Source organism: Populus trichocarpa, chromosome 9 (genome assembly GCF_000002775.5).
Source record: "Populus trichocarpa isolate Nisqually-1 chromosome 9, P.trichocarpa_v4.1, whole genome shotgun sequence".
Lineage (NCBI taxonomy): Eukaryota > Viridiplantae > Streptophyta > Magnoliopsida > Malpighiales > Salicaceae > Populus > Populus trichocarpa.
The window spans coordinates 10,660,751-10,685,285 of NC_037293.2; the positions used below are offsets into that span (position 1 = coordinate 10,660,751).

Genomic DNA, 24,535 nt, shown 5'->3' on the forward strand with positions numbered 1-24,535 from the left:
GATTATTTTTTAATTATATAGAGTGTGTTTAATTTTTTTATGAGATTATTATGGTTCGTTTGTAATTATTTTTATTTTTTATATAGACTAAAATTATTTTTTAAAATAAAACATTTACTTTTTTTACGAAATTTGTAATATATGCAGCCTTGCATAAAATTTTTTCCTTTTATTTATCCCATAAATTTTTATGTATGTGTTGCTTTCTATTACAAATTGATTTTCATAAATAAATTTATTAAACACAATTAAGTAAATAATTCGTATTGCAATATTAAATATATTGGTCTCTATCTATCTCTCAATTTTTTTAAATTTTCTGTTGGTTATTATTAATAATTTTATTTATTTATTTATATAAATAATTATCAATTTATTTAATTAGATATTTATATGACTCTTTTTATTTATATTTTGAATTTTTTAGAAAATAATCTATATATCTAGCGGGACGGGTGTAAAATAGCTAGTATGTTAAAAGGCATTATGGATATACTTTAGCAATTTATGGTACAAATGCAAGATTAAAAGTGTATTTAGCACTGTTATTAAACCCGGCCCGGCCTGGCGGGTCGACCCGGGACCTGGTCGACCCGGTGGCTGGGCCGGGTTTAATAACAGTGCTAAATAAAAGACTGGCTGTGGCAACAGCCCGGCCAAACCCGAGCGAACTCGAACGAGATTCGGTTTTTTTTTTTTTTTTTTCAAATGTGGGATTTGAAACTCATTAGTATATATACTCTATGTTCCCATGAAAAAAGTCATGTTTTTTCAATGTGGGATAAAAAACCTTTTGGTTTAAAAACTTCAACTTAAAAGGATAACATAGTATTTTTTCAATGTGAGATTTGAAACACTTTTATATATATACTCTATGTTCCCATGAAAAAAGTTATGTTTTTTCAATGTGGGATTTGAAACCCATTAGTATATATACTCTATGTTTCCAAGGAAAACGTTATGTTTTTTCAATGTGGGATAAATTTTTTTTTTAGTTTAAATACTTTAACTTAAAAGCTTGACATAATATCTTTTTAATGTGGGATAAAAAACTTTTTAAAATATTCTTTTAAACTTCATAATATGTATAATCTATATTTACATGGATTTTTTCATATGAAGTATTAAAATTTTAATTTTTTTTTAATTTTTCCAGGTTGACCCTAGTTGACCCATGAAACTCGGGACTCGGCCTCTTGACCTGGTCAACCCCCGGGCTGGGTTTAATAACTATGGTATTTAGCTTGGAGATGTGATAACTTTTTTATAAAGTTACAATACTTTTTATAAATTATACTTTCAAAAACTAAAAAAACATGGTTATTACCTAAAAAAAAACAAGCTACCTCTTATCTAAATACACACTGATTGAATTAAAGAGAACCTCTAAGCTATTTTAGTTTGATACTTTAATGGCTTTGCCATTTCACATTCCTCATTGGGTCTCCTAAGACCAAAATTTCTCAAGAAACCAGATGGCGGTCAACCTCCCATCTTCTTCCCTTCTCCTACCATTGATCTTCCTCTTCTTAATATTCATCACAGTCAACGGCCAACATTTCACAATCCCAGAATCAACCATAGAGGAAATCCAACAAGCCTTCGCAGAAAATAAACTGACATCAACACAACTCGTAGACTTCTACATAACCCAAATCAAAACCCTCAATCCCCTGCTTCACAGCATTATAGAAGTGAACCCAGATGCACGTGATCAAGCTAAAAATGCTGATGAAGAAAGGAGAGAAAATCAGGGCAGGAGAAGCTTAGGGGACTTACATGGGATCCCAGTGTTGTTAAAGGACACGATTGGGACTAAAGATAAGTTGAACACATCAGCTGGATCCTACGCTTTGGTGGGTTCAGTGGTGGCCAGAGATGCAAGCGTTGTAGAGAAGTTGAGAAAGGCTGGTGCAGTTATAATGGGAAAAGCTAGTCTTAGTGAATGGTACAAGTTTCGTTCTTTAAGTCATGTACCTAATGGTTGGTGTGCAAGATCTGGACAAGGAGTGGTAAGCTCTCTCATTTCATGTCTTCAAATATTTTTTTAGTTTATTTAGTCTTACACTTGAATTGTTTATGAGGTTAATAGCATTTTATAGTGCTAGCCAATGTCACAACATGAATGGTCTGGTCTGTCTTTGGCCGGAAAAATGCACATTGCTTGTCTATTAATATGTTGGAACGTTTAATGTTGATAATGTTAATTTCTGAATTTCTTTACAGTTATGAGTAAATAATTTCAGGAGTAATCTTATGTTATATATCCTGATAGGTTATCTCTTCCTAGATTAATGAGGGCTGCATTGCAGTGTAGTTTCACAACAATGAACCTTGCAATAATCAAATACACAAAAATGATGAGAATCCCTTCACCAAAGCCAAGGTTGCATGGTTGGGTTGATACATGAGAACTTGTTATTGTGCCCAGTTTCTTGAAGTACACGTGGACTAATAATACTAGGATTAACCAATAAGTCTGCAGTCCCTAACGGAATTCAATGCTCGACATGTGAAAACATGCAGAATCCTTACCTTGTAACAGGGGATCCATGTGGCTCAAGCAGTGGATCAGCAATTTCAGTAGCCGCAAACATGGTGGCAGTATCACTTGGAACTGAGACTCATAGTTCCATCATATGTCCCTCTGATCATAACTCTGTTGTAGGTCTCAAACCCACTGTTGGTCTCACTAGCCGTGCTGGTGTTATTCCAGTTGCGCCTAGCCTAGACACCATTGGGTAAGATCATATGTCTTGATCATTACCTAACCAGTAACAAACCTGACAAAATAACTCTTATAGGACTAAGCCATAACATCTGCAATCTTCTAGCAGAGAATGAATTTCTCAATGATGAACTGGCAGGCCTGTAACCAGGACAGTGTCTGATGCAGTTCGAGTACTAGATGTAATTGTGGGTTTTGATCCAAGAGATTATGAGGCAACACAAAGAGCAGCCAAGTTCATACCTGCTGGTGGTTACAAGCAATTCCTCAATCCAAACGGGCTCAAAGGAAAGATATTGGGCATAGTTAGGAACCCATTTTTGAAGTCGTTGAATGAATCTATATTTCCTATCTTTGAGCATCATCTGAACACATTAAGGTAAAGTATTGAGCTAGGCATAAATGGTTTTGAATATGAAGTTTTATTCTTATTCTAGTCCAGTTTATATGATTTGCATTTGATCTTGAAAAATGTAGGGAAAGAGGTGCCACTGTAGTGGACAATCTTGAGATAGCGAACATAAACACTATTGTCGATCCATCGCGAAGCGGTGAACTAACACTAATGATGGCCGAGTTCAAACTCTCCTTAAATGATTACCTGAAAGATCTTATCACTTCTCCAGTCTGGTCACTTGCTGATATTATAGCCTTCAACAAAAATAACCCCGATCTAGTGAGTGCTGTATTTCTCTCCTTTGTTACACCTGGCCTTAGAAAGCCCAGCTGATTATAATGGTTCTGTTAAATGCAGGAGAAGAATAAAGAGTATGGTCAGGATACATTCATAGCAGCGGAGAAGACGAATGGCATTGGAGAGAAAGAAAGGAAAGCTATAGAGTTGATGGAAAAACTCTCGCAAAATGGTTTTGAGAAACTGATGATGGAAAATAATTTGGATGCAATGGTGACACCAGGTTCAGGCGCCACATCCGTGCTGGCAATTGGTGGATACCCTGGGATTACTGTCCCAGCTGGATATGATATCAATGGAATGCCATTTGGGATCTGTTTTGGTGGATTAAAAGATACTGAAATAAAGCTAATTGAGATTGCTTATGACTTTGAGCAAGCTACCATGATGAGAAAGCCTCCTCTTCTTGAATCTTTTCAAATGACTCCAGAATTTCTATCTGGAAGTTTGTAACATACTAATGATGACTGGTTTGCATACAAGGACTTTTCCCTTTGTGCTGGTAGAGATACGTTGCTGCATTGATTCAGAAAATCATCCAGGACACCTTAAATCCAGAAAAGGCCCTTGTATATATTATTAACTCGTAGTTGCTCGTAAGATATTCTGACTTTCAAGCTCAATAAGGCCTTGATTGTTTGCAGGCTTTGAACTTGTCTTGATTTCTCCTCTGAAGTGGAAACTAGCTATTGTCTACATGTCATTGGAATAATGTAGTCCAAAGTTATCCTGATGGCTAGGAGTATTGCTTCAAAAGGGTATCTATAACATTGCCTTTTTCCCATCATCATCTTCATCATTAATTGGATCGTGGAGGGATTTTATGTAGACCTAATTCCAAAAGAAATTTGATGTTTCATGGTTTGACGAAAAAAAGAAAGAATTTCAATTTGTTAAATCGTGTTCTAAAATTCAACTCTTTAGGTGTCAAAACTCAAAAGCTGGCCTAACATATGCCTCGTGTTAAAGGTTTGCTCACGAAAAAACCTTACGAGGTTTTTTTTGTAATTATCTATTTTTTGAAGAATTTTGTAAATTAAAATGGTTTGGGCCTGGGTTTTGATTTTGTTAAATTTCAACAGGCTTACTCTCTAGGTATGGAAATTTCCATCCAGAAAATAGGCGTAAGGGCTGGCCCATCAGCAATTCTAAATCTTGCATTAATTAAAACATAGGAATTAATTAGGATGGTTATTAAATTCCAAAAAGGCGTTTGCTATTTCACATTTAAAAACTTTGACTCAGACTGCCTCCTAAAAGCAAATAAGAATTACCTATATAACATTACAAAAACCCTAGCAAATCTGAATCATCTCAATTTGGCGGCTAGGGTTTAGTTCCCTTTTCATGTCCGGACTCTGTATATAAGCCTGTTTGTTAAAGCTATTCTCTTCTGGGTTTTGCCTATATTCTTTTATCTACCATTCATTACTTGTTCAAGTCCGTCTCAAATTCTATCGATTTCCTTCAGTTTTCTTGGGTTTTAATCCAATATCCATCTGGGTTTTCGTTTCTTTACTCAATCTTGATTCATTGATTCAGCACCGAACCAAAAGTTCATATCTTTAGTGAAAAGTTTGTGTCTTGGTGTTAAAGATTGCATCTTTGTTGATTGTTTTGTTAGTTTAGTATCATAAATCAAGGGTTTTTGAGGCTTGCTAATTCTTCTGAATAAGTTTGATTTTGCATTGTAGAAATATGAGTTACCCTGATTCCCATGATTCTTTTATGTCACCACAGGCCTCATATCAAGCAGGCAGTGATGCTATTGGTGTGTGGCCTCAATTTGTAATGAATAACATTGAGCAATTTGAACACCACCAACCACCTTATAAAAGGCCAAGAAACTCTGAGGATAACCCCAACCAATCCGTGAATTCTAGGACGCCACCAACAAACAACCTTCCAGTCCACAAGGGAGCAACCAACATCTTTTTCAAGACAAGAGTATGTGCAAAGTTTAAGACTGGCACTTGTAGGAATGGCGAGAATTGCAACTTTGCTCATGGAATGCAAGATTTGAGGCAGCCTCCTCCAAATTGGAAGGAACTGGTGGGTGTAAGTGTAAGTAGTGAAGAGGATAGGTCAACAGCGACCAATTGGGAAGATGATCAGAGGATAATTCACAAGATGAAGCTGTGCAAGAAGTTTTATAATGGGGAAGAGTGTCCTTATGGTGATAGGTGTAATTTCCTTCATGAGGATCCATCAAAGTTCAGGGAGGACACAGGGAGGTTCAGGGAGAGTTCTGCAATAAGTATTGGTACTACAGGGCAGGCGTTGGGCCATGGAAGTGGTGTGTTTAATGCTGCTGAAGTTAATAGGCCGGCAAACAATGCTGTTTCAGATGCTTCTCGATCAAATATAATAAAGCCTGTTTATTGGAAGACAAAATTGTGTACTAAGTGGGAGATCACAGGTCAATGCCCCTTTGGCGAGAAATGCCACTTTGCTCATGGGCTAGCAGGTACTTTCTGTTGCTTATGTTGTATTTCATCGTTATATTTAACTTGTGTTTTTCACTTTAGTTTCTCCCTTGCATGTTGACTTCTTTTCTTAAATATTGGAACTTCTTTGGTATCTTGATAGCTTCTAAGGAATGAGGGGTAGAATGAGAGTTTTGTTGGCTTAAAATCATGGAGAGGGTAAAAAAAATCAATTTGTTATTTCTCTTTCTGTGAACTGAGAATCTTTGTTGTGTTTTAAATTTATTGGAACTAATTGTAGCGTCACACCCATCATTTTTCAAAGATCACCGTCTGAGTATCGTAACTTGCATTCATAAAATGTAAACTGATTGGACGAAGAATAATTGTTAGTTATAGTTTGATTAAATTTTGATGAGTAGTATTTGAATTGGAGTTCTTCATTTTCTTTCCTTTTTGTTTCAAATAGGCTTTAACTGTACGATGAATGTCTTGATCTATTTTTCTCGGGAGCCTGGTGACTTCCACCTGAACTTATAAAAATAAATCAAAGGGTTTAAGTTTAAAAAACCTGTTTTGCAGATCAAGTGTCCCTGGGATAATGGCTTTGCTCTGATATGTTAAATTATCTGTCTTTGTATTGAGGGATAATTCTTGCTTGAATATTAAAGGCCTATCATTTGCGTAGAGGAACTCTTATTGTGCTAGCTAATATTCAAAATTCCATTTTCTGGAGGTAGATCCCTTGACCAGTCAGTTCTCTTATAACCAGTTCCTAATTATATGCACACTATATTTGTTTATTATATAGCCTTTTCATTTCCTCAAGGAGTCATGTTTTTTTGGGACTTTGAGTCTTCTGAAACTAATATTTAACTGGATCAACGCATCCTGTGGTCATGATTTTGCTTCTTTCTTTTAGACTTTTTATGAGGCTGTCTTATTCTTTCTCTGCCAAACCATCCATCACTAATATACATTTTTTTCTTACAATAATAAACTCAGTTTTTAGTTAGAACCTGTTCTATGTGGTGTAGCAGTAATAGTGAATTTTTGCCCCCCTCAATTCTAGTTCTATGATTAAAGAGAAACAGAGTTGGTCTCAGGCTTGCATATATGTGGATATGAGTGAGCTATACGAACTGTGTGCTGCATCATATGAACGCAATCGCGTCCACTAGAAAAGATGCAAAAAACCTATCATTGATGAGATAATTTTTATTTTTATTTATTGATTCCAACTCTTCATTGAATTCAGAGTTACAAGCTCCTGGTGGACGCACTGAGGTGGAAGCAGGAAATGCAGGCTCTGTTTTGACTAAAGCACCACCACCTCTTCTTCCTAATAACGTGTCTCCAAGTATGACAGTGAATGTGCCTAGTTTAATTGAAGAGGAGCAAGGTAAGAAATGCTTATTAAAGTGGAAAGGACAGAAGAAAATAAATCGGATTTATGCTGACTGGCTTGATGATCTGCCATTAGTTCACAACTTGACAAACCAAGTGCAGAGTTGAGTTTGAGTGGAAACTACTAGTTTGCATTGCATTCATGTTTCAGCTACATCAATAGTTTTTTTTTTTGTTCTGTTTCCGAAGTTGAAATTTTGTACGACAGGATGTTGAGATGTCCAAAAGACATAGGAGAAGAGGCATAGGATAGTTTGTTTTCTCTGCCAAATAGGCTTTTTAATGGTTCTCATTTTCACCCCTTGTTTTCCTTCCATGATTCTTAGTTTGGAAAAGAAATAAATGTTTCCTTCATAGCAAATGTGATTGACAGCATATTATTTTATTTGAAATGTAAGTCAGTGCTCAATGCTTCCTTCATAGCAAATGTGATTGACAGCGTAATATTTTATTTGAAATGTAAGTCAGTGCTCAATGCTTCCTTCATAGCAAATGTGATTGACAGAGGATCCTAAATAAATGCAAGTCGTTCTTTACTCTATGTGATTGACAGAGGATCCTAAATGATGTAAATAATGCAGATAGAAACAAGACAGGGTTTTCACCATAAGAACCTAATTCATATTTTCTCGCATGATGTTTTTCTCTGATTTTTTAAGAGTTTTACAACCTTATAAATAGGTTAAAAATCAATCTTTACAAGGTTGGAAAATCAGAATCATGAAAAACAACATAAAATCTAAATTAAGCTAAAAACTCAAAAAATAAAAAGAAAAATAATGAAACTGGATAGTCCATATCCATTAATAACAAATCCATAACGGACTATTTAGAACTATCAACCTGTCACTATTTGATCCTAACCAGGGTAGCTAACAATATATTTATTTGAATTCGTAGAAAGATTTCCATGCAACAACATAATCTGAGAACTGCAGAACTCTGATGAGAAAAACTCCAAAAATATGGACGGCAGATACCATAAGCCATGTATTAGACATGCACTAGAGTCTCTACAGCCTTTACTCGGTAGTACCTAGCTAGTACTCCAGCTCAAAGCTTTAAGAATATTTTGTGGAGTCATTTTCAATGCTGCAATAAGTTAAGAAAGCTGTTATGACATACTTGGCAGATTTTGCTTCAAAATGAAACAAATCATTCTCTTATATCGAACAACATTAAGCACGTCACAATCTAGGTAGAAAAGTAGAATCTTGCAGGGAAGATAAAACAAAAACAGTATTCTGACAAACAGCGGCAATTTTTGTTTCTCGAGTGTAGTTAGACGATTTCTCGTCTCATTTAAATTCAAGTCACAAGCTGAACATAAAATTCCATTAAATTAGATATGGCTATCAACACACCGCTGAGCTTCTCACTCCTTTCATCACTAACTTTCATTCTTTTGACAATATCAAGCCATGCATTCTCAATCGAGGAAGCAAGCATATGTGATCTCCAGCTTGCTTTTAAGCAGAACCAACTCACGTCAAGGAAGCTAGTTGAGTTCTACATTGGAGAAATCAATAGACTGAACCCAATCCTTAAAGGAGTTATGGAAACAAGTCCTGATGCGCTCTTCCAAGCTGATAAGGCCGACTATGAGCGTAGGATTAAGGCACCAGGTTCATTGGCTGGCTTGCATGGCATCCCTATCCTGCTCAAGGATAATATTGCAACCAAGGATAAGTTGAACACCACGGCTGGCTCTTTTGCACTGCTTGGATCAGTCGTGCCTCGTGATGCAGGCATCGTGGTGAAGTTAAGGAAAGCTGGAGCTATAATTCTTGGAAAGGCTAGCTTGAATGAGTGGGCTGGTTTCATGTCAGTCAAAGCTCCTAATGGCTTTAGTGCAAGAGGTGGCCAAGGAGAGGTGCTTTACTTTAATCTTCAGAGTTTAATAATTTCTTGCTATTTTTGATAGAGTAAATTTTGATTGGACTGTAAGAAATATCAAACAGATTCGGTAGACTAACATTCTTGCGGGTTGAATATTTATGCAGAATCCTTATCTTCTATCAGCAAATCCTTGTGGATCAAGTAGTGGGTCAGCAATATCAGTAGCAGCGAATTTGGTGACTGTGTCTCTAGGTACTGAGAATGATGGCTCCATCTTATGTCCATCAAATGCTAACTCGGTGGTGGGAATAAAACCAACAGTTGGTCTCACCAGTCGAGCTGGAGTAATCCCAATTTCTCTGAGACAAGACACTGTTGGGTGTGTGATCTTATGCTATTCATATCAGCTTAATTATGATATTTGACAGGCGGAAAAAATATCATCAATATTTTCCCAATAATAAGCAAGAAATGGCTATATGTCTAAATCTGGCAAGCTGCTGCTACCTTCGTTATCATATATATGGATGAATTGAACTTTGTGTGTTTTCTATCCATTTAAGCAATTAATAAGCTATACAGCGTTCAACTAAATGAGTAACTTGTGAGTCATTCAAACTACAGAGTAATTTGTTGTTTCGAAACTCTTCTATTAAATTCTAGAACCATAAATTCATTCCTTGGCTGTGGATGGAACAGACCTATCTGCAGGACGGTATCGGATGCTGTTTATGTTCTTGACGCCATTGTAGGAATTGATTACCATGATCATGCAACGCAAGAAGCAGCGAAGTACATTCCACACGGTGGCTACAAACAGTTTCTCAAGCGTCATGCGCTCAAAGGCAAAAGACTTGGAATCGTAAGGAATCCGTTCTTGAGTTCAGCCAGTGAATCTGAGAGTCAAGCTTTTGAGCATCATCTCCAAACACTAAGGTAATATAACAGACTTCAAGCACTTATTTTACTAATATGCTGGGCGGCATAGTCTTATATATGCTGTACAAAAATTCATCATCATATGACAAATTTTATCTGCAAATGAAGTCAAAGAGGTGCAGTTTTAGTAGACCGCTTGGAAATAGCCAACATGGATACTATTTCCACTGGGACTGCCGAAGGAACGGCATTGCTGGCTGAATTCAAAATATCCTTGAATGCATACCTGAAAGAGCTGGTGGCTTCCCCAGTCCGAACATTAGCCGATGTTATAGCATTCAATCAGAAATTTGCAGATGTGGTGAGTCCATGAAAATATAAGCAAACATGGGTAATGCTTACATTCCATAGCCTAAAAGATCCTCGAAACTTCGTATGACCTTGCAGGAAAATATCAAGGAATTTGGTCAAGACCTCTTTCTAGCAGCTCAAGCTACAAACGGAATTGGAAACAGAGAGAATGCTGCATTGTCAAATTTAGCAAAATTAACAAGAGATGGATTTCAGAAGTTGATGTGTGATTACAACCTAGATGCATTGGTAACTCCCGGAGCAGGTATAGCTCGTGTTCTTGCAATTGGTGGATTCCCTGGAATTAATGTTCCCGCAGGATATGATGATTCAGGAGTACCTTTTGGCATCAACTTTGGAGGACTAAAGGGCTCAGAACCAAAACTGATTGAGATTGCATATGGCTTTGAGCAAGCAAGTAAAATAAGAAAGCCTCCTACATTCAAGGCTTTAAACTTCACAAGAATGCTTCTTTCAAGTTTAACTGATGTATGATTAAATAGCTAGGAAATCTTTAAGAAATTTCAAGCTCTGGTTGTGATGATAAAAATGCTAGTAATTGCCAGGACAAAATTTTAATCATGCAAGATCAGAAGGCATTATCTTTGATAGCCTTAACATCATGTTTCTTGATTTCTTCCTTAGGCACAGTGACAATAAGAATTCCATTCTCCATAGAAACCCTAACTTGATCCATGTTGACGATCGTCTTGGCTTCGATTGATGAACTTTGTGTTACGTTCTTGGATCGCCAAGGCTTTCACGCAAGATTCTGGACCCTATTCTCAAATGGGTCAAGAATCTTGGATACAAGAAAAGAAGGCCCGTGAAAGCCTTACGTGGGTTTCAAACTCTTGCAGCCTCTTGGGACAGCAGGCTGTGTATATCAATATATTTTCTTCTAGCATCATCTCCAAACGCAATGGTAATAAAACAGACTTCAAGCACTGCTTTTATCTCCTGTAATGTTGATAATTAATCAATGCAGATTTTTGAATAAAAAATATAAATATATTAGTAAATTACATTGTAAATGTTTATGATCACTTAAAAAAATATTATTAACTACTCAAATCAATAGATTAATTTTTTTTTTAAGTATATATCAAGTAATGAGATTTAATAAAATATATAGATAATTAAGTTAGGTTAAATGTGAGTGAAGTAATAGAATATAACGACTAGCGGGGCTTTTCGAGCATTTTTATCCGGTTCAATTCATCTGAAATCTCAATTGATGTAAAATAAGATTTAAATGATATGAAATGCGTGTTATTTTTTTTCGATTTTTCAATTAATATAAAATATTTCCTACATATCGAATGGAACCGAAACAACTACTTTCTAAGCACAAAGGAGATGGATATGTGTCCCAAAATTCCAACCATGAAAAGATTTGCCTATGATTATCAACCAGTAGATCAACGATTCATCACGTGTCTATTAATCTAGAGGAGGAGGACTTCTACGAGGGTTTAACATGTGCACTGGCATGCATGATACCATATAAATACAGGTGGTGTTGATTTGCAATAAAAAATTCTAAGGGAAAGCAAACATTGAGATGGCAAGAATGGTAGCCTTAGTTTATGCTTTAATCATCTGTGTTGCTGTTGTTCCATCATATGGTGAATATTACTCAAAGGGAAGTCATGTCCCGAGGAAGGAGAAGGTGCCTCGCCTTCACTTCTCCCTTCATGACATTGTTAGTGGAAAAAGCCCTTGTGCAGTAGTCAAGGTTGCTGGATCTAATCGCACCCAAGCTGGTGACATATCACCAGCACCATTAGGCAAGCAGCGTATTCGCCGTTGATGATCCTCTTAGAGTGGGATCGGAGCCGAACTCGAAGACTGTAGGGAAAGCACAAGGGCTCTATTTATCATCCAGCCAAGATGCTAGTAAAGTTAGTATAGCTAGTGGAGTACATTGATTTTGCTTTTACAACTGGTAGGTTTAATGGGAGTTCGTTCGGGGTGTTTTCAAGGAATCCAGTATGGGAGGGGGATCGTGAGGTTGCGGTGGCTGGAGGAAGAGGGAAGTTCAGGATGGCTAATGGATTTGCCAAGATCAGCGCCAGCTTTCTCAATGTTACTACTGGTGATGCCATTCTTGAGTGACATAGGGTTATTTTCATCTGGCAAGTATCACCGATTAATGAAATTATGTGTGTGTGTGGAGTTTTCCATGTCGTACCAATCTAATCTAGCCAATTAAGAGATTTTTTTTTGGCAAGGATTTCCAAAGGATTCCTAACTTTATACACCGTTCAGACGACGGGGTAAATTTATATGTTTATTTTTATAAATGTGATCATATATAATTTTATTAAATATTAATGCAAAAATCAGAGAGATAGTAGCAATTAGGGGATACAATCAAAGATCATGCTCATCCCTAAGCAAATAAAGCAGCAGAGAAAGCCAATTATTAATTGAAGTATATATTTCAGGCGAACAACCAAAAAAAATAAATTACAGTAGCTAATCATATGAACAATATTCTTCTAAAAAACGCTTGTCAAAAAATCTCATTGAAAGAAATTGAGTGCAATGAATGAGAGGATCTTGCTCTAGGTGAATCCAATAAATTCCATGAGGTTTAAAATTTTAAGGAAATTATTTCGGAAAGAAACTTTTGATGAGATTAATTAGCATTTACTCCATTTGTTTTTATCTCCTTTTTAATCATGCTTGAAAAGTTAAATTGCACTTGAGAATTAAGGAAAATGGCCTTTTCATTTATCATTCAATTTTATTTTTATAAATTAATTGAATAAATAATTGAGTTTTTAATTTATCCTCTTATTAACTCTTTTTTTTTTGTCTAAATTAATATATATAATCAGTCATGTATAGAATTTAATATTATATCCAAAATAATGAAGGATATATTGGAAATTCAATATAGAAAAGGATAGACCTACATTTTTCCCTGCAAAATATTGTAATTGCAAATCCTTCATTGATTGCCTTGTATGGATTTGTGCATTGTCCTTCGGATAAATGGATTTTGTTACTAAAAATTGATTTTCTTTTGCTAGGACTATTAAATGCGTTGAATCAATATCTATATATTCTAACCGTTAAAAACGGTAACATTTCAAGAAATAAATGACTATCATGTAGCACATAATTAAATCCTATAAAAATGGTTAAAGGTGTTCTTGATCTTTCATCAACAATTCGAGAGGAGAAAAAAAGATGGCAAGAATGGCAGCCTTTGTCTGTGCTTTGATCATCTGTATTGCTATTGTTCCAGCAGCATATGGTGAATATTACACAAAGAGTAGGCATGTCCCCAGGAAGGAGAAGGTGACCCGCCTTCACTTCTTCCTCCATGACATTCTTAGTGGAAAAAATCCTTCTGCTGTCAAGGTAGCCGGGTCTAATCGCACCGAAGGTGACAAATCACCAACACCATTTGGTAGCGTATACGCCATTGATGATCCTCTTAAAGTGGGACCTGAGCCAGACTCGAAGACTATAGGGAATGCACAAGGGCTCTATTTATCATCCAGCCAAGATTATAGTAAATTTACTATAGTGATGTGTGTTGATTTTGGATTTACAGAAGGTAAGTTCAAAGGAAGCTCATTTAGCGTGTTTTCGAGGAATCCAGTGACGGAGGCTGATCGCGAGGTTGCGGTGGTTGGAGGAAGAGGGAAGTTCAGGATGGCTAGAGGATTTGCCAAGGTCAAAACTAGCCATTTCAATGCTACTAATGGTGATGCTGTTCTCGAGTATAAGGTCACTTTGATTCATTAGTAAGTTAGCTACAAATATTCTCATCGGGAATTCTAGAGCACATCGCAAAACGAAAACCTGTTGGAAAATTGTTGCCATCACATGGATCGAATGAAAGGTGTCTAATAATGGTTGAATCAAATACCTTTAATTTGTCTGTGCTTCGTGATTCAGCGTTTGGAATGGTTCACTTCACTAGATGCCTGCCATCTTCTTACACGCGAAAAACAAATAAAAAGAAAAACCTTAATAAAAAAACATTATTTTAATATTGTTAGAAAGTATTGTCTCACACAGTTTAATGGAATTTGCCAAACCAAATTGATAGGGTACAGTGAATGAAAAGAGAGAATTTAACATGATATAGCCAACGATTTTGGTTGACTTTTACAAGGCGCGCTAACGCAACTAATAAGATCTTTCTTAATTTTGAAGAAGGGTTCCTAAATCTATGCATGATACAGCCAGCCAACCTGCTGAGATTTTCCCTTTATTGTAGATTTCTTTCCTATATTGTTGAAATGCAGATGGAAAGGAGTTTGGTGGAGTCTATTCACTTAAGCACAACCAAACCCACCTACTCCCTTAAGTCCTTAACCCTTTTGTCCATGAAAATGTCATGGAATGGTTAGGACTCGGAGCTGCCTTTGACCAAAAAAACAAAGGCGGTGCATTTTTCATTTGGACCTATCACAGATGGCATTGTTTTGTTCTCTCTAATTTGCAGAATAGTAAGCGCATGAACCTACAGTTCATAACGATGGGATCTTATGTAGGTAACCTGTTTTTGAATCTCGTGTTAAGCTGTCCTATATAAAGACCTCTAATAGCATCAATACAGAGCCAAGACACACCTTCCTATATTATTCTCTCAAAGACCCTCCTCCCTATTTTTCTTGTGCAAGGACAAAGGAGAAAGAAAATGGCGAAAGCGACTTTAGTTTTGCTGGTCATTTCCTTGGTGGGAGTCATGCAATGGGCTAAAAGTACTAATGCAGAGAGTTGGGCCAGCAGACTTGAAGCTGAAAAGGAGAATGTGACAAACCTTCAATTCTACTTCCATGACATACTCAGTGGCAAAAATCCTACAGCTATTAAAGTTGCTCAACCAAGTGCAGATAATAAATCCCCCACCCTCTTCGGTTCTATCATGATGGCTGATGATCCCTTGACAGAAGGGCCTGATCCGAACTCAAAGCCCGTCGGCCGAGCTCAAGGGATTTATGGGTCAGCAGGGCAGAATGAATTGGCCTTGATCATGGCCATGAACTTTGCATTCACCGATGGTATCTATAATGGTAGCTGCATTAGCCTCCTTGGTAAGAATCCGGCAATGAATCCTGTTCGTGAGATGCCAATTGTTGGAGGAACCGGCCTATTCCGGTTTGCACGTGGTTATGCCGTTGCACAAACCTATTGGCTTGACCTTACCACTGGCGATGCCATAGTAGGCTACAATGTTACAGTAGTTCACTAGATGTTACTTCACTGTTTCGTAGAAGTGTAGTCATGTTTTTTTCTCAATGTGGTTTGCCATGAGTTGGTTACCTACTCTTAGGCTATGATACTTGACGCAGCAGCACCATACATGTGTGTTCATTACTTCCACTTGTAAACATATTCGCACATGTATCATATATTATGCATCATTCTGTTAAAATTTCTTCTTCAAAATTTTAAACTTAATGATCTTTTTCTTTATGAATGGCTTGATCTTAAATTATGGAAATTTGTAAAGTAATCCAACAATTAAAACTTAGTTCTAAAAACATATTCATAGAGTTGTTGTTTCCTAGCTTGCATCACAAGCAATTTTCATTATTCATGAGAAAACAAAAGGATATACAACCACCTTTTCTTTTCCCACGAAATTTGAGGAAGGAACCAAAGCCAAAATCAAGTGTAGCAAACTGTTGATTGGCATTGCTGCTGTTCTGTTTAGTAATAATAGTGTTTGGATCGGTAGTATTTGATTAATGTTGCTTCCCTTCTCCGTCTCATCATGTAAGCATGTCCATCAACATGACGAACAGATTAGGAATACGAATTAATAATTTATTCCTGTCCAAAAAATATTCAACTTGGTGGTGATGATAAACAAATCATGATACTGCATTTAGAACCAGAAACAGTTTAGAGATTAGAATTTGTGACTAAATGGCTGAACAATCCAGCAAACAGACCTTGGAAGTTTAATAATTTGTTCCTGGCAATCTTAAGGTATATCTCGAAGCTTGAGACAGTCTCTTTTACTCACGTTCTTCACGAAGCCAACCATGTAGCAGATCGGTAGGCAAAACAACGATTGTCCACAGAGTCTGAAGTTCTTGCTTGGATCTGATTTGTTTTTGTTCCTCTGTATCTTGTTTTTTGGATGTCAGTTGTATTGGGGCTGGCGATTTGAGTCTATCAAGTCTTCAGGCCTCCTTTTTGTTTTTGTTTTTTTGTCTCAAGTCTCTTTGCTGCTTCCCCTATATATGCTGCTGGTGTTTCGATGCAGAAGGTCTTTCTGTGTCTATTTACTAGACTTCTGGTGGTTATTGAACTTTAAAATGGAAAGGCTAATCAGATGAGATGATTGCAGAACATCCAAAATTTTAGCAATTCCATTCAAACAAGACAAGCTCTGGGGAATTTCAGCAATTCCATTCTTTCAAGCATTCCTTTTATGCCCGATAATCACCAGAAACATAGCATAAAATAGAATCAATCGTATAACTTAACAAGACTTGTATTAAAAGAAAGAAAAAAGTCATTTTTATTTATTATATAAAAGATATTTACACCAAACCTACTCTTAAAAAGGAAAAAAAAATGTTGTCACCAAACATGCAAGCATGCATCTTTCCTATCTAGGATACCTAATTTTCACATAATACTGAATTGACAGCACACGCAAAGCATGAGCTTAACAATTCTTCAGTGTTCGTCTCCACCGGCTGCAGTGGCGCGTCGTCAACGAAAGGACGAGTCAGGAGAGTATCGGCAGTCCACCTCTCCCTATGATCTAACTCAAAGCACCTCCTCAGGAAATCTTTTCCACTCTCTGACATGTATTCAGGAATCTTTGGAGATTCATTCCCATAGACAAGCTTATTGAACAACTCTTTCGAATCCAAGTTTCCCCAAGCAACCCGTCCAGTGATCATCTCAATAACAATGCAACCAAGAGACCATATATCCAAAGCCGGTGTGATCTCAGCAAATTGTACAGATTCAGGAGACATGTAGCACGGCGTCCCACGGTATTGATACATATGAAACAGCTTATCCGAATCATCCTCTCCAGGCTCTTTAGCCAGCCCAAAATCAGCAATCTTAAGCTGAATATCACTTAATCCATCAACTTGACGAGGAAAAACCAGAATGTTGGCGGGCTTAAGATCACAATGCACGTGACCGCTACTGTGGATGCAAGATAACCCCTTCAGTAGCATCTTCGTGTATTTCCTAACATGGCTCTCAAGAATCCTACCTCCGCAATCCCTCATCAGGTTTAGAAGAGAACCCATAGGAGCATACTCCAACAAGATATTGTACTTCAACACCCCACCTTCTTTACTCACACAATACCCGTAACATTCAACAACTTCATCAGTACCAGGAAATCTTTCGAAGATCCTCCTCTCCTTCTGAAGAGTAGAAGAGTCTTCAAGATTTGCGTTCTTCACGGCAAACAATTCATTAGTAAATGTCGATATTGCTAAATAAACAGTTCCATACGAACCTTGCCCTAGGTTTTTCAACCTAAGCCATTTCATATTAATTGACATAACAAAAAACTAAAAGCAAGGGAATCAATAGGTTAAAATTAAGAAGGCCGTGACTAAATTGATTGAAGAAGAAGTATAAGGAATTGGAATAATAGAAATACGTGAATTTGCATGAACATGGCTGCGTGTATATATATTAAACGAGTCAATCCTTTTCAGGGTTGGATTGGAATACTAGCCTCTTTGTGAACAGTTGATCTCCAATATTAGTGGGCTCAGTCTTATCTTATTGGTAAACATATATAGTTAATGACATGCGATGATGATTATCTTCTTAATATCTGTTACACTACCTGCATGCACTAATTAAGAACTTGAATATTAATTATGTAATATTGTGATATATATTAATCACATTAATATATATAATTTTTATAAAAGTAAAATTTTATCGTTCTCTTTTTTGTTCAAAAATTAAATAAACTGATTTTTTTGCACTAATAATTAACTTAATTATATATTAATTAAGATTGTGCATATTATTAGATTAATATGTATATAATTTTTATAAAACTAAATTTTTTCACTCTCTTTTTTTCTTTAAAAAATAAATTGAACTGATTTTTCTAAAACTATAAAAATCAATTTGGTAAGAAAGAAATCAAATTTAATGGGAAAACTAAAAAGTAGAGTTTAGGTCCTACCGGGAGTCGAACCCAGGTCGCTGGATTCAAAGTCCAGAGTGCTAACCACTACACCATAGAACCACAACTTGCTAACCATTTCATCAAAATATCTTATATAAGTAAATAGTCTCTATTTTTTTAAAAAGGTCGGTGGAGAAAGCTATGATAGAACACTGAATTTACAGCAGTTATGACCAAACGAAACAAGAGGAGGAAACATTAAGGTGATAGACACTGAATTACTATACGGCTAATACACTTCTAACAGATATTGTTAAGTTTTTTGTAGTCAACTCGAAACTTGTTTTCTAAGAGGTAAGGTGGCAATCTAAATTCTCGTATGTTGGGAACAAGATATCGCAAGCAACATCCAAACTTTAAAAGAAGTTAGCTCAATGCCTCGATGGCTTTATAAATGGGCAGCACAAATTGGGATTTTTGTCATCATGAAGTTCATGAACTTAGTCTTGTTCGTAGGAGAGGCTGCTATCATGTGCCAAATGCCAGGGCTGAATCTTGATTCTCAAATAAATCATGTTTAGTAGCCATGAGGCAGTGGCACCCTTTACAACTTGAGATGATCATCTACAGTTCTCTTGCAGGTCCATTCATCACCCTCAAGCTGTTATCTTGTGCTTTCTTGTCTCTCTTTTTTCAGCAGAAAGATGTCGAAATGAAGGCAGGTTCAGATTCACAATGACATTCTCTTCTCTTATTGATAACACGGAAGAAAAAAAGCATGAGAAAGTCCCATGCTTTATTATAATATAACAATACGTGATTCTAGCCTAAACCTAGAAACTGGAAACGCAAGGACTATACACGGCAAGCGATCAAGTTTGTTACCGTGCAAATCTATTTCATCAGCCATATGAGAAGAAAACTATATGGATTCTAGAAACAGGCATGGTTGAACAAGAAGCAATAATTGGTCCAGTGGCTTGATAAGAAGAAAAAACCACTTTAAGAAAATATCTAACAAAGAAATTACGACAACTAATATCATACAACATGACGTCATCCGATTCCAACAAAAAGAGAAGGGGGGAGGGGGGGCAATAAGCAGCTTTTAACTTCACTCGCATTACTCGATGACCTTCACAAGATGGCGACATCAGAAGTTTCCTAGCAAGTATAACCTATACTTTTCTTCATTGTCCAAGTTGCAATTGTTGAGGATACTCGATTAGCTTCTTCAAAAGAGGAATGAGGCCAATCAAAGCAAGTTGAAGCTGTTCTGAGCTATTTAAGCGAATACTGATTTGTCCAGCTCCCCTGTTATTCAAATTAGCACGACCAATCAAATTTGTAGATCGTCCTATAGGAATCTGGGATTGTAAATTGCAGCCAATGGCAAGATCTCCATGCCAGTCCATGACAGAAAGCCCAAGTGTTGATAATGAACGACCAAGAGGATAATCTTTGTCTCTCAGTTGGATCTCCAAACTGCCACCATAAGCCACATCACCACGACCACTCATTGCACCACCGGACATGACCATTTGGAACCGCTTACCAGCAATCAATTTATCCTCAACTTTCACTCCAGTTGATAAGACATCACCCAATAGAGTAACCGAGAGACCAGCTGTAGCCTTATTTTTCCTAAAATTACTGAACCTAGTCTCACTGCGTAAAGTATAGGCCAAGTCTTTTCCCACGGTCTGCATATCAAACCCCAGTGAAGTTGCTTTTCCCTCTCCATGCTTTACAGAACTTGCTAATTCCATTTGAACACTGGCATCCTTCTTGTCCTTTGTTACCTGGCCAGAAAAAGATAGAGGTATCTTGTCTTTAACCACAAACAACCTCTCCACATTTATACCTTCATAACCAACATCATGATCCCAGCCATGAGTTTCTAGAACTGGCCTCACAAGCCACTGGTTGGAGGTATCAAGATAACGGTACCGGTGAGTGGGATTATCAGAATCAAACGAAGCAGGTAAGGCTAAATCTGGCATGGGAACAGGAACAGATGCAGCTCCTCCACCTTCTTCTTCTGCATTTTCAATGTACTCACTAGGCAGGTCCTTTGCAGCTGCAGCCATTTTCTTCATCATCTTCTGTCGCCTTTTCTCCTCCTTCAACTGTTTTTTCATGAAAAGTTTCTCTCTGTATTCTAACTCATCAAAATATGCCTTCTTCTGAGCTTTAGTAAGCTTCGAAATCTGAGCCCTTGTCAAACTTTTAAATGGTGGCAATTCATCATATTCTGATTCATCCTCAGAATCTGATGAGTCATCTAAATCATCATCTAAACCATCCTCTCCGCCATACTGTTCCTCTGGCAGCTTAACTTGAGGTCTTGACTGGAGAAGGGATGAAAGAAGGAACGGTAAAGGAGGTGCTCTTGATCGAGTTGCAAAAGGCTTTGCAGGTGTACTATCTTGCAGCTTCAAAAGTGCATTCGCCTCAGCAAGAATCTTAGATGCAAAAGAGAGCAGCAATAAATGGGGCTTCCAAACCTGACCATTTGGCAACACTCTCTGCCCTGCCCTATTAGTTCTACATGCTGAGTGGTTCTCAACCAATGAAACAGGATTCATGAGTCGCATATCTCCAGCTGCCTGACGAATTGCTTGTTGGACAGCATGCGAGCGCTGAGTGACAAACATATCATAACTTGAAGCAGTACCATTTGGGCCATCAGGTGGAGCTGATGCCGCATGGGTCAAGACAACAATTGCATTAAACCATATAGATGGACCAAATATGTCAGTGATGGTACGCAAGAGGGGCATATCACCAAAATCCCTGCTCTGCATGTCCAACCTGTCAAGATACAACACAATGTCTGGAGGAGTTTTCTTTATAAAGCGCTTAACAGAGTGAAGGATCTTCTCATTCTGGCGCTGGTCAGACCATGAAGGAAGAAGTCCTGGTGTGTCAATGACCCGTACCTTTATCCCCTGAACAGTGCCCACAACATCCTGAACCTTTTTTGTACCCAATTGAAAAGCATCTGTGCCAAACTTCACTTCATCAAATATTGAATTGATAGTGGCACTTTTACCAACACCTGTCTTTCCAAGAACCATAATTGTACAGGAGAAATCAAGGGGTTCCTGCCCGGCAGCCTCAAGCTGTTCTGCCATGGCACTGGCACGATCAAAACTGAAACCAGCAACGCGGCCACCACTTCTACCTCGCAGCTGTTCAGCTAATCCCAGTCTGTATAAAACCTGTGCAACAACAACATTATGAGGAGTCTGCCCTAGTCTGTGTGCAAGTCGCAAAAATTTCACCCTGATCATCTGAAGTTTTTCACGAGTCTCATCAAACTCTTCTGATTCCCCGTTTGTAGGATCTTCAATCTGTTGGGATTGTGTATGAGAAACAGCTCCATTAGCACGAGGCTGCTGGACTGCCCTGGGTGCAGGTTCCAATAGTGGGGCAGCACGCCCAAGGCCAGCTGGACGAGAAGGTGCGGGAGCTGCACTTGAAGATTTTGCAGATGAAGATGCAATCTTGGGTACATGCTTAATTTTTCGCTCTATATTTGCTGGAGTAGTTTGCTTATCCTCCTGACCCTTGTCTGCTTTCTCCTTGGGCTCTTCAGTCACAGTAGTGCTTTTGCTGACTCCATTAGTATTGTTGGCAGCATGATGTACTTCAGAACCCTTGTTATCCTCTGCTCGCACATTAGATGCACAAGCCTGGATCTCCTCATTTCTCTCAGTCACTGACTTCTCTAAAGAAGATGAGGCTAAAACTCCTGGTACCAGCTTTACTTCCTCCACGACTGTCTGTGGGACAGATGATGCAGCTTTCAGTTCATGAGTTTCCCCATTTTGCTCTGAAGCTATAACAGCTGAAACATCTTTCAACTTCCCATTGCTATCATCATGGTTTTCTGTATCCACAACTGCTGAGATGTCCCTGAAATGTTCGCTCTTATGAACCCCAATTCCAGCATCAAGGCCTACTATTGCACTGTCAAAATCCACATTCTTCTCAACATCATGTTTTATATCTGGTTTTTCCAGATTATCATCCAGTCCTTCACTCTTATCACCTTGAAGATCACCTGATAAATTAATTGACTCATTGGCCTCCTGATATTCAGAACCCAACTTATCCTCCTTCAGTTCCTCTCTTTCACCATCTTCAGAAAGAATCTCCTTGCTCAGCTCAATTTCTCGATTAGGATCAGCCTCACATTCACCCTTCAAAGCCTCTGTTCCTATATTACCAGCAATCTCAGACACCTCTGCATTACCCTCCTTCAGTTCCTCTCTTTCACCATCTTCAGAAAGAATCTCCTTGCTCAGCTCACTTTCTCGATTAGGATCAGCCTCACACTCACCCTTCAAAGCCTCTGTTCCTATATTACCAGCAATCTCAGACACCTCCGCATTACCCTCCTTCAGTTCCTCTCTTTCACCATCTTCAGAAAGAATCTCCTTGCTCAGTTCAATTTCTCGATCAGGATCAGCCTCATACTCACCCTTCAAAGCCTCTGTTCCTATATTACCAGCAATCTCAGACACCTCCGCGTTATCCTCCTTCAGTTCCTCTCTTTCACCATCTTCAGGAAGAATCTCCTTGCTCAACAAAATTTCTCGATTAGGATCAGCCTCATTCTCACCCTTCAAAGCCTCTGTTCCTATATTACCAGCAATCTCAGAAACCCCCGCATCTCCACTCGTCTCATTGTTCCCCACTTCCTGAGCATAATCTCCATCATTATTCAATTCCTTGCTTGACTCAATTTCTCGATTAGAATTGACCTCAGCCTCACTCCTTAAAGCCTGAGTTTCTCCATTAACAGTAATCTCAGAAACCTCCTCACCTCCAATCAATTCATTGTTCCCATCTTCCTTAGCAGACTCTCCGTTACCTTTCAATTCCCCACTTTTCTCATCTAAATGCTCAGCATCCATTTTTATCAAATTCTGGCTCATGCCTGAATTGCCACTAGTCCCCTGATATTCAGTGCTCAACTCATCCTCCTTCAGTTCTTCTCTCTCATCATCCTTGAGCAGAATCTCCTCATCCAATTTAATCCCCTGCTTAGAATCCACCTCGCCTTCACCCTCAGCCTTCAAAACCTCTGTTACTCCATTATCAACGATCTCAGCAACCTCTCCTCCACTCGATTCACTGCCCCTAGCTTCCTTTGCAGTCCCTCCCTCATCAATCTTATCAACACTATCTTCGCCCACCAAATCCTCTACCTTCTCTTCACCAACAACCCCACCCAACTCATCAGGATTCCCACTCTCAGCAGGAATAAAAAGAGCCTCTTCAAGTTTCTCTGTCTCGTTTCCTAAATTTGAGCTCTCATCAACAACTGCTGAAATCAAATCGCCAACACTCTCAAAAACACCACCGTCTGATACAACTTTCATTCCCTCCTCCTCCTCCTCCTCCTGCAATTGCTCATGTGATTCAATTGCCTCCTCAAAAACCTCATCTTCCAAATCCTTTGATTCATCAGACCCCACCACAACTCTCTCCTCCTCTACCTTGTCCCCAAAACCTTCATTTCCCACATTGGTTTTCTCTTCCACAACAACTCTCTCAACCCCGTTTTCCATTTTTTTCCCTTCAAAACCTTAAATCACATAAAACCCACAACATCAAAACACAAAACCAATTTCAAAATCATCACAGCCAATCGCATAACCAATAATAATAAAAAAAACCCATTACAAAGTTTCCATCTTCCACACAAAAACCATAACTTTATATAACAACCAATCCATACAAAAACCAAAATTGAAACTTTCAGATCTCAATAAGCAACTTTAACATGTTTCCAATAGGGCTTTGCACAAAAATGAAAAACAAACATAAAAATGCTATTAAATCAATACAAAATCATAATTAATAAACTAAAACATAAGAGAAAAGGAAAACCTTTTTATCCATTTTGCTTACCTTGTTTTCTATAGAGATAGAGTGAGTGAATTTCAGATAGAGAGCCAGTGAACGAATCCTATATGTATAACACTGGCTGCAGCTGCTATGGTTTACCAAGTTAGGTGAATTAACAATTAAGGAGATAAGAATTTTTTATCAGACGGTGGAGATTTGGAGTTATTGAGTTTTTTTCATCTGAC

The 24,535-nt window shown here is 37.8% G+C and overlaps 7 protein-coding genes, 1 non-coding gene and 1 pseudogene across 12 annotated transcripts; 6 read left to right on the forward strand and 3 right to left on the reverse strand.

The window, feature by feature from the left end:
* Positions 1 to 1,377: 1,377 nt before the first annotated feature.
* On the forward strand, positions 1,378 to 4,206 carry LOC7472143 (probable amidase At4g34880). Its single transcript, XM_002313697.4, has 5 exons — positions 1,378 to 2,012; positions 2,527 to 2,741; positions 2,868 to 3,107; positions 3,206 to 3,404; positions 3,483 to 4,206. The coding sequence occupies exons 1-5, from the start codon at positions 1,476 to 1,478 to the stop codon at positions 3,873 to 3,875; spliced, it is 1,584 nt and encodes a 527-aa protein (XP_002313733.3). The 5' UTR covers positions 1,378 to 1,475; the 3' UTR covers positions 3,876 to 4,206.
* A 435-nt stretch (positions 4,207 to 4,641) lies between these two features.
* LOC7472142 (zinc finger CCCH domain-containing protein 39) lies at positions 4,642 to 7,682 on the forward strand. Its single transcript, XM_002313696.4, has 2 exons — positions 4,642 to 5,889; positions 7,107 to 7,682. Exons 1-2 carry the CDS (start codon positions 5,121 to 5,123, stop codon positions 7,361 to 7,363), a joined length of 1,026 nt encoding a protein of 341 aa, XP_002313732.3. The 5' UTR covers positions 4,642 to 5,120; the 3' UTR covers positions 7,364 to 7,682.
* A 650-nt stretch (positions 7,683 to 8,332) lies between these two features.
* Positions 8,333 to 10,941, forward strand: LOC7472141 (probable amidase At4g34880). Of its 2 annotated transcripts, none has more exons than XM_002313695.4 (5): positions 8,333 to 9,128; positions 9,259 to 9,473; positions 9,794 to 10,030; positions 10,142 to 10,334; positions 10,421 to 10,941. In XM_002313695.4, exons 1-5 carry the CDS (start codon positions 8,604 to 8,606, stop codon positions 10,817 to 10,819), a joined length of 1,569 nt encoding a protein of 522 aa, XP_002313731.3. In that variant the 5' UTR covers positions 8,333 to 8,603; the 3' UTR covers positions 10,820 to 10,941. The 2 variants fall into 2 exon arrangements, with proteins under 2 accessions (XP_002313731.3, XP_052311644.1); XM_052455684.1 differs by having other exon boundaries at positions 8,333 to 9,109; positions 9,375 to 9,473.
* A 956-nt stretch (positions 10,942 to 11,897) lies between these two features.
* On the forward strand, positions 11,898 to 12,442 carry LOC18102159 (dirigent protein 15-like; annotated as a pseudogene).
* A 1,078-nt stretch (positions 12,443 to 13,520) lies between these two features.
* LOC7472139 (dirigent protein 4) lies at positions 13,521 to 14,189 on the forward strand. The gene has a single exon (XM_002313693.4). The coding sequence runs from the start codon at positions 13,526 to 13,528 to the stop codon at positions 14,087 to 14,089; it is 564 nt and encodes a 187-aa protein (XP_002313729.2). The 5' UTR covers positions 13,521 to 13,525; the 3' UTR covers positions 14,090 to 14,189.
* A 636-nt stretch (positions 14,190 to 14,825) lies between these two features.
* Positions 14,826 to 15,769, forward strand: LOC7494265 (dirigent protein 23). Its single transcript, XM_002313692.4, has one exon. It carries the CDS (start codon positions 14,991 to 14,993, stop codon positions 15,543 to 15,545), a length of 555 nt encoding a protein of 184 aa, XP_002313728.1. The 5' UTR covers positions 14,826 to 14,990; the 3' UTR covers positions 15,546 to 15,769.
* A 1,160-nt stretch (positions 15,770 to 16,929) lies between these two features.
* Positions 16,930 to 17,934, reverse strand: LOC7494264 (mitogen-activated protein kinase kinase kinase 20). The gene has a single exon (XM_002312941.4). The coding sequence runs from the start codon at positions 17,839 to 17,841 to the stop codon at positions 16,930 to 16,932; it is 912 nt and encodes a 303-aa protein (XP_002312977.4). The 5' UTR covers positions 17,842 to 17,934.
* A 542-nt stretch (positions 17,935 to 18,476) lies between these two features.
* On the reverse strand, positions 18,477 to 18,548 carry TRNAQ-UUG (transfer RNA glutamine (anticodon UUG)). Its single transcript has one exon. It is a non-coding gene; the product is annotated as a tRNA-Gln (tRNA).
* Positions 18,549 to 19,339: 791 nt separating this feature from the next.
* Positions 19,340 to 24,535, reverse strand: LOC7494263 (translocase of chloroplast 120, chloroplastic). Of its 4 annotated transcripts, none has more exons than XM_052455687.1 (3): positions 24,354 to 24,535; positions 22,961 to 24,027; positions 19,340 to 22,678 (listed from the first exon to the last, which is right to left on the reverse strand). In XM_052455687.1, the coding sequence occupies exons 2-3, from the start codon at positions 24,008 to 24,010 to the stop codon at positions 19,619 to 19,621; spliced, it is 4,110 nt and encodes a 1,369-aa protein (XP_052311647.1). In that variant the 5' UTR covers positions 24,011 to 24,027; positions 24,354 to 24,535; the 3' UTR covers positions 19,340 to 19,618. The 4 variants fall into 4 exon arrangements, with proteins under 4 accessions (XP_052311647.1, XP_052311646.1, XP_052311645.1 ...); XM_052455686.1 differs by having other exon boundaries at positions 19,340 to 22,819; XM_052455685.1 differs by having other exon boundaries at positions 22,820 to 24,027.